The sequence below is a fragment of the Cydia splendana genome, chromosome 26 (assembly GCF_910591565.1).
Source record: "Cydia splendana chromosome 26, ilCydSple1.2, whole genome shotgun sequence".
Lineage (NCBI taxonomy): Eukaryota > Metazoa > Arthropoda > Insecta > Lepidoptera > Tortricidae > Cydia > Cydia splendana.
The window spans coordinates 413497-422930 of record NC_085985.1 but is presented as its reverse complement, the minus strand read 5'-3'; the positions used below and the strand labels follow the sequence as shown (position 1 = coordinate 422930).

Genomic DNA, 9434 nt, shown 5'->3' with positions numbered 1-9434 from the left:
GCAGCAGCAGCAGGAGCAGCCGGTGTTGCTCGAAGGCCACTACAATACTTTTACAATCATTTGATTAGGAAAACTCTATAAATAATTCAATATTCTATGAGACGATATGCCTTCGCGCCTATATTTTTCATATTTGCCGCCTTTTTCTACTGACAAGATCTGCTTGACCAACTATAAACAAATCAAGACCACTGGCTCAAATTCTCTGCATGTGAGGCATGAAAAAAAAAACATGCCAGCAGCGCAGCGCTGTCAAAAACTCCAAATGAAATGATTTGAAAATTGTACGTTGATCGTTGATGTTTGTGTTGTGCGCTTTTTATTGAGTTAGTTACTTTGTTTATACTTTGTTATTTTTGTTAAAACCAGTTAAAAGTTTCAAATAAAAGAGAGAGGAGTGTTGAACAATGCTTTAGTGGTCACTGTATAGGTTTTATTTTATTGGTTCTTAAATAAAATGGACGGCTCAAAGTCAAGGAAGTCCGATGCTGCGGCGACGTAAGTGATTTATCACATTATCACTTATATCCGTGATATAAAACATATTCTCTATAACGGTAATTTAGTTAAATACCATATGTACCTAAATACTATATATGCATACCTTTAATCTTTACATATAGAATTTACCCTAGGAACAGAGCCCTGGTTTGGTCACGTTAAATTCGTTAACCTAGCCCCACAGTAGTACCTAAGCTCAAAGGCGTGTGATGTGGGTTGCCCGGTGTACTTCCGTTTGGGCTAAATACCTTTCACCAAATTTCACTTCTCTACAAACTTATCGCAGTAGGTTCATTTACCAAATGAATCTTTAGCAAATTTACACTTCACATTAAATTTATTTGGTCTAATTATCATTTAGAAAGATTTTACTTTGTCAAATTTTATTAAGACATAAATTTATTTAGCAAATGTTTATTGGCTAATATTATATTCCAAAAAAATGTTTGATCAAATTGTCCCTTCGCAAATTTCTATAATTTTTTTTACCTAGCTTTTTCCATTTTTACTGAGAAAAAATATGCCCAATTATTTGATCCATTTAGATTTTAGATATGTTTTCAACTTCTATAACCATGACATAATTATCAGACAACACAAATAAATGCCCGTACCAGGATTTGAACCTGGAACCTTCTGCTTCATAGGCAGGGTCACTACCGCTAGGCTAGGAGGCTGTTATCAAGATGTTATGTTGAAGGGTGTGTTCAGATATTTTTGCACACCCTAGCTGCTCCAATATATCTGATGGGGACTGTACCCAAGGCATAAACAATCGCCTTTCTTGCGTGGTGGCCCTATAACCCTTTGAACACCACGCCTACCGTGCTCGGCAGACCTATTGCAAAGGCAATAGCTAACTAATTGCCACTAGCACAGTCCCACTAACCCGGGGTCAACTGGTTAAACTGGTTACCAGTACAGTGTCAAATTGTAACCGGTTAACCCCGAGTTAGTGAATAGTGCAAGTGGCCCGGCCAATGAAAGAAAAGTCTTCTAGAAATCGATTTTCGTTCATGTTGTCTTGGATATGAATGAATATGGTATCGACGCATTCAGTGTAATGCCCTGAATACAAATGACAAGCGCGAAAGTGGTGGGGGTAGTTGCTGTGATGTCATAAAGTCGGCAGTACAAACTTTTTTTTCATTTTCTTTTAAACATACCATGTGGGGTACCCAATGAAAGGGCTTTGTGAGTAGATTACAAATATATAACATACTATAATATTAACAATACTTGGTTTAACTAATTATTAGAAAACGTTCAAAAATTTCACAATCCACAGTTGACTTCTAACTGCTCTAAATTGAAAATGGCTGAATGGATTCGTCCAAAATACATACCAAGTGACTGCGAATATCTTCTATATAATGTTAAAAAATAATTAACCAGGCTCCAATTTCACCACGGTGACAGGTGCGACAATTGTAAAACATCACTGTTGCTGACGTCACAGGCATCCATGGGCTACGGTTACCGCTTACCATCGGGCGGGCCGTATTCCTGTTTGCCACCATCATTGTTTTATTAAAAAAAACTTTATAATATCGGAAAAAAAACAGATATTTCTCTTGCTAAGTTTATGACAATTGTCACCAGAAACACTACAATTGTCACGAAATTCCGACATATAACTCATTACCTGTCAAGAATTACCTACAATTCTTCTAAATCTTGACAATTGTCAGAAACCTCGCAAAAGAAATATCTGTTTTTTTCCGATATAATAAAGATTTTTTAAATAATACAATGATGGTGGCAAACAGGAATACGGCCCGCCCGATGGTAAGTGGTAACCGTAGCCCATAGATGCCTGTGACGTCAGCAACAGTGATTTTACAATTGTCGCACCTGTCACCGTGGTGAAATTGGGGCCAGATATATCAAAAAATAAGAAAAGTACATCAAGTTGAAAAAAGTATAATTTTCTGTTACATTAAACTGCAACTATTATTAAAACAAACAAAAGACCCGACAGTTTGACATATATTTTTGAAATGGTATTCTTACTAGCTTTCATTTGGTATCCATATTGCTATAGTAAGGAAAAAACAATCCCCCCCCTCCATTTTTATATTAGCGGGCGCCATTCTCCAAATGTATGTAGCCTATGTCACTACCACAATTCTGACGAATTCAATCACACCTCATATGTCAAAAATGGCGCCGGATAAATAAAAAAATGGAGGGGGGGTATTGTGTTTTTTTTCTTACTATAGCAATATGGGTACCAAATGAAAGCTAGTGAAAAGACCATTTCAAAAATATATGTAAACAGTCGGGCTTTTTGTTTGTTTTAATAATAGATGCAGTTGAATGTAACAGATAATTATACTTTTTCAACTTGATGTACTTTTCTAATTTTTTGATATATCTGGTTAATTATTTTTTAACATTATATAGACAATATTCATAGTCATTTGGTATGTATTTTAGACTAATCCATTCAGCCATTTTCAATTTAGAGCACTTGAAAGTCAACAGTGGATTGTGAAATTTTTGAACGTTTTCTAATTATTTGTTAGACCAAGTATTGAAAATGTTACAGTATGTTATATATTTGTGATCTACTCACAAAGCACTTTCATTTGGTACCCCACATGGTAAGTTTAAAAGAAACTAAAAAAAAGTTTGTACTGCCGACTTTATGACGCCACAGCAACTACCCCCACCACTTTCGCGCTTGTCATCTCATATATTTGTGTTCAGCCCTAGTAGCACGGTCGCATTTTTATCATTTGTCACCATGCCTGTCACGTTCTAACAAGTGTGTAAGTGCGAAAGTGACGGACATAGTGATAGTCGATAAAAATGGAACCATGCTGAGCCCGCAGGGCATTACACTGAATGCATCGATACCATATTCACCCATATCCGAGACGACATGAACGAAACCTAACCTAAAACCTTAAATTACGGCCCGCTATTAGCACAGAATAAATAATAGTACTAGGTACAGAAGACTCTCTAACAAAACGCGTCTGTTACAATCAGCACAGATATGGCCGCTAGGTGGCGACAGCGCCACGCGCGGCTTATGGCTTTCCCCAAAATTGGGGCGGAACGGATGTACTTTTGGCTACCTGTAGCAAAGCGACGAAATCGCGGAGTGAGCCACGCCTGCCCTTAGTATTGTTATAGGACTATTTATTGCAGGAGGAAACGTCGCTCGTCGATCCTGAAGAGCCAGCGGAACGTCCGCGCGCCGCTGTCTGAGCTGGAGTTCAACGTGGCCACCCCCGACCAGGCCAAGAGCCGCCGTGTGAGCTTCAGCCGCCGCACCGGCGTGGCGTGAGTACACTAGTGTTACAGGCCAAGAGCCGCCGTGGGAGCTTCGGCCGCCGCACGGGCGTGGCGTGAGTGAACTACTGTTACAGGCGACAACGAGCCGCTGTCTTGAGCTGTGGCCACCCCCCACCAGGCCAAGAGCCGCCGTGTGAGCTTCAGCCGCCGCACGGGCGTGGCGTGAGTGAACTACTGTTACAGGCGACAACGAGCCGCTGTCTTGAGCTGTGGCCACCCCCCACCAGGCCAAGAGCCGCCGTGTGAGCTTCAGCCGCGGCACCGGCGTGGCGTGAGTGAACTACTGTTACAGGAGACAATGAGCAGCTGTCTGAGCTGTGGCCACCCCCGACCAGGCCAAGCCGTGCCGAGCCGCCGTGTGAGCTTCAGACACTCCTTCTATTATTGAGCTTTTGAGACGAGGGTGTGCGCTGTGCAGCTGCACTAAGCGCTGGGGTGTGGTAATAAGCGGTAGCAGCTAGAGCAGGAACAGGATGAATTTCGTACATTGACTCGCCATTTCCTATCTCTATCCCTATTCTTGTCCCACTCGCACAGTGGCATTGATCGCCAATATCATCAACTGACCACGATATACTTATGCGTGTACAATTCTTCGTGCTTGGCGTGCTTACTTTAGGTAACTATCTTGCAGAGCTACGTGCACTTCTATAGTTGGTGTCATCCACGTTGACGCGCAGATTTGTCAAATCTAACCTTTAATAACATGACAATACGAGCCAAGGCACGTGTCTTCGTGAATGACACGATCTATAACACGTAATTTTTCTGGTTACAGAGAGTTCGAGATCAGCGAAGCGACGACCGCTTGGAAGAATGTGTACGAGGAGCACAACAAGTCCCTGGAGTCTTCGGCCAACGAGTCCGGCATAAAGGTAAATAGTCTCCTAATACTCCTACTACCAATCCCACTTCTAGCATCACTCGCACCACTCACACCCCACTATTAATCCCTCTAACAAGCCCACTTACTCGCATTGCTCTGATACTCCTACTCACGGCCCACAATAAACTCAAGCCCGCTTTATTGCATTTGATGTGTACAAGTTTTAAGAGATGACATTTCGTATCAAGGTCAAAATCGGATTTTGCACACTGTTTTCAAGTGGCGAAATACGGGAGCTTGATAGAATTGCTAGGAAGAAATATTAAACCCTTTGGCCACTAAAGATGTCAACTGGCGCACGCACGCGGCTACAACCAACCATATCAACCTTCGTGTATTCCGACAAGGTTCACGATGAAGTGACGCATACGATAGCCGGGGCGTTCAAAGGGTTAAGGATTCGTCTTGTTTATTTTATACTAACGATTCTTGTACATATTATAAATGTATAAATAAATATTAGGGGACATCATACACAGATTTACCTAGCCCCAAACATAAAGAAATATAGTAAGACAAGAGTGCTCACTCCATACATCAGTTTTGGTACCAAAAATATTAGTATTTTCATAGTCGACATCTGGCATCGAGTAGCGGAATTATCAGTACTTTAAGTAGCAGTAGTAGTACTGTCAAGTGACAATAGATGTAGCATCGACCGGAAACTCTAATCTCAACAACATAAGACTTTCCGGTCGGTGCTACATCTATTGTCACTTGACAGTACTACTACTACTATACTACTACTTAAAGTACTGATAATTCCGCTACTCGATGCTATATGTCGACTATGAAAATACTAATATTTTTGTTACCAAAACTGATGTATGGAGTGAGCACTCTTGTCTTACTATATTTCTCTATGCCTCAAACTAAGTAAAGCTTGTACTATGGGTGCTAGGCGACGATATACATACTTATATAGATAAATATATACTTATATACATAGAAAACACCCATGACTCAGGAACAAATATAACATTGCAGGCGGCGCCGCGGCGCGTGGGGCACCTCGGCGCGCGCGCCTCGCAGTTTGAGGACGAGGAGGCCGACGTCATCGACACCACCGAGACCCAGGACCCTCCCTCTGCACAACTGGATGAACTGCCCACCAACACTAACACTATACAGGTAACACCTCACGAGGCACCTCGTGTGAGGCACTCACGAGGCCGACGTCATCGACACCACCGAGACCCAGGACCCTCCCTCTGCACAACTGGATGAACTGCCCACCAACACTAACACTATACAGGTAACACCTCACGAGGCACCTCGTGTGAGGCACTCACGAGGCCGACGTCATCGACACCACCGAGACCCAGGACCCGCCCTCTGCACAACTGGATGAACTGCCCACCAACACTAACACTATACAGGTAACACCTCACGAGGCACCTCGTGTGAGGCACTCACGAGGCCGACGTCATCGACACCACCGAGACCCAGGACCCGCCCTCTGCACAACTGGATGAACTGCCCACCAACACTAACACTATACAGGTAACACCTCACGAGGCACCTCGTGTGAGGCACTCACGAGGCCGACGTCATCGACACCAGCGAGACCCAGGACCCGCCCTCTGCACAACTGGATGAACTGCCCACCAACACTAACACTATACAGGTAACACCTCACGAGGCACCTCGTGTGAGGCACTCACGAGGCCGACGTCATCGACACCACCGAGACCCAGGACCCGCCCTCTGCACAACTGGATGAACTGCCCACCAACACTAACACTATACAGGTAACACCTCACGAGGCACCTCGTGTGAGGCACTCACGAGGCCGACGTCATCGACACCACCGAGACCCAGGACCCGCCCTCTGCACAACTGGATGAACTGCCCACCAACACTAACACTATACAGGTAACACCTCACGAGGCACCTCGTGTGAGGCACTCACGAGGCCGACGTCATCGACACCACCGAGACCCAGGACCCGCCCTCTGCACAACTGGACGAACTGCCCACCAACACTAACACTATACAGGTAACACCTCACGAGGCACCTCGTGTGAGGCACTCACGAGGCCGACGTCATCGACACCACCGAGACCCAGGACCCGCCCTCTGCACAACTGGACGAACTGCCCACCAACACTAACACTATACAGGTAACACCTCACGAGGCACCTCGTGTGAGGCACTCACGAGGCCGACGTCATCGACACCACCGAGACCCAGGACCCGCCCTCTGCACAACTGGACGAACTGCCCACCAACACTAACACTATACAGGTAACACCTCACGAGGCACCTCGTGTGAGGCACTCACGAGGCCGACGTCATCGACACCACCGAGACCCAGGCCCCTCCCTCTGCACAACTGGACGAACTGCCCACCAACACTAACACTATACAGGTAACACCTCACGAGGCACCTCGTGTGAGGCACTCACGAGGCCGACGTCATCGACACCACCGAGACCCAGGCCCCTCCCTCTGCACAACTGGACGAACTGCCCACCAACACTAACACTATACAGGTAACACCTCACGAGGCACCTCGTGTGAGCCACTCACGAGGCCGACGTCATCGACACCACCGAGACCCAGGACCCGCCCTCTGCACAACTGGATGAACTGCCCACCAACACTAACACTATACAGGTAACACCTCACGAGGCACCTCGTGTGAGGCACTCACGAGGCAGATGTTACACCACCGAGACCCAGGACCCGCCCTCTGCACAACTGGATGAACTGCCCACCAACACTAACACTATACAGGTAACACCTCACGAGGCACCTCGTGTGAGGCACTCACGAGGCCGACGTCATCGACACCACCGAGACCCAGGCCCCTCCCTCTGCACAACTGGACGAACTGCCCACCAACACTAACACTATACAGGTAACACCTCACGAGGCACCTTGTGTGAGGCACTCACGAGGCCGACGTCATCGACACCACCGAGACCCAGGCCCCTCCCTCTGCACAACTGGACGAACTGCCCACCAACACTAACACTATACAGGTAACACCTCACGAGGCACCTCGTGTGAGCCACTCACGAGGCCGACGTCATCGACACCACCGAGACCCAGGACCCGCCCTCTGCACAACTGGATGAACTGCCCACCAACACTAACACTATACAGGTAACACCTCACGAGGCACCTCGTGTGAGGCACTCACGAGGCCGACGTCATCGACACCACCGAGACCCAGGCCCCTCCCTCTGCACAACTGGATGAACTGCCCACCAACACTAACACTATACAGGTATTATTTTAATTATAATCATCTCAGCCGAAAGACGTCCACTGCTGGACAAAGACATCCTATAGTAAAGAAAAGGTGATCAAGTCCCAAGTCCTGCAAACTCATGGTCTAGTTTTTTTTTATGCTATAGGAGGCACACGAGCAGACGGATCGCCACATGGTAAAATATTTGTCATACGCATAAGGCATAAGACTAAGACATTTAATTTGTATAAATATGACACATCGTATAAACATCGCATATTTAATTTATTCCAGCTCTTCCGCCTAGAATCGAACCCGGGCCACCGCGAGCTCACCGACAACCTCGACGTAGACTTCTCCGCCATGGCGCCCCTTGCCGACGACCTAGAAGCCCTGCGGCAAGACCTAGAGCGCGAACCTAAGCGCGCCAACATCTCAGAAGTCAGCATCGACTTAGACTTCAACTCTACACACTTCAGCCTCAAAGCTGACGAAGATGACATGTCTATTACCGACACGGTCCGCAGCCCCGCTGTCGCTGCGACTAAAAAACAAGTCGAAGATTGGACGGTTGATAAAGAGAATATAGTTATCAATCCGTACATAGCGCCTCCGCCAGCAGAATTCCCTTGCGAGGATGATATATTAGTGTTCGATGGGAAAAAGTGCAAGTTTCAATCGAAATTGGATCTTAGTGACACGCCTTTAGAGGCTGTGGGAGAGAATATTCCTCCGAAGACTGTGGTTGATGATATGACACAAGCGATACCTGTAGTACAAGCAAATATACATGATAAGAGTGTTCTCAATACGGAGCGGGGAAGGACTGTAGTGTTTGGTGATGATGGGGATATGTCGGTAACTCGGGGTGTTGCTAATAATATTATAGCTGCAAAAGGTGTACTGGAGGATAAGGAGAATCAGAAAACTATGTATTTCAATGATTTGCCGGACATGTCAGTTACACAAGTAAGTGTTGAAACCTTTTATTATTTAACAGGTAATTGACTAGTAAAAACAGAAGACTCTCAAAAAACCGCGATGAGTGGCGTCGCCTGGAGGAGGCCTATGTCAAAGACAGCCTGGCAAAGAAAAATAAACAAAAGAAAAGAGTAGAAACACAAATAAATAAAACATAGATAAATACTTGTATAGTGTAAAAGAAAATGTAAAAATGTACACGTCAGGAATAAAGGCTATTTCAATTCAATTCAAATTCAAAAACAGGAGTGGCGAAAATGAAAAGAAAAAACCCACCTTTCTAAAATTATATTATTTCTCCATTGGCCTTTGCGTCTATTGCAGACAATTTATGGTGTAACATACATTACACCATAAATCGATAATAATAGTTATAAAATTAACTTATTAACACTCATAAATAATGCGTGTTAATAAGATGTGTCCCGCCCGCCGAGTTTCTAGCCGGTCCCATATTGGGATATCCTCCTTCAATTTAGGAGGTATTTAAATCTTCTACGGCAGAGGTGTAGGGTTAGAGCCGGCGTTGTTTTTGACGTTCAAAAGTGCATTGTCTTAAAA

At 45.2% G+C, this 9434-nt stretch overlaps 1 protein-coding gene across 1 annotated transcript in view; it reads left to right on the top strand.

Moving 5' to 3' along the window:
• Positions 1-378: 378 nt before the first annotated feature.
• Positions 379-9434, top strand: part of LOC134803533 (uncharacterized) — a 63547-nt gene continuing 54491 nt past the window's right edge. The window contains exons 1-11 of the mRNA XM_063776332.1: positions 379-498; positions 3661-3795; positions 4586-4682; positions 5681-5824; positions 5989-6072; positions 6237-6320; positions 6609-6692; positions 6857-6940; positions 7229-7432; positions 7721-7804; positions 8187-8861. Of these exons, the coding sequence (XP_063632402.1) occupies positions 458-498; positions 3661-3795; positions 4586-4682; positions 5681-5824; positions 5989-6072; positions 6237-6320; positions 6609-6692; positions 6857-6940; positions 7229-7432; positions 7721-7804; positions 8187-8861 (1716 nt within the window). The 5' untranslated portion in view covers positions 379-457. The remainder of the gene's footprint in view (positions 499-3660; positions 3796-4585; positions 4683-5680; positions 5825-5988; positions 6073-6236; positions 6321-6608; positions 6693-6856; positions 6941-7228; positions 7433-7720; positions 7805-8186; positions 8862-9434) is intronic.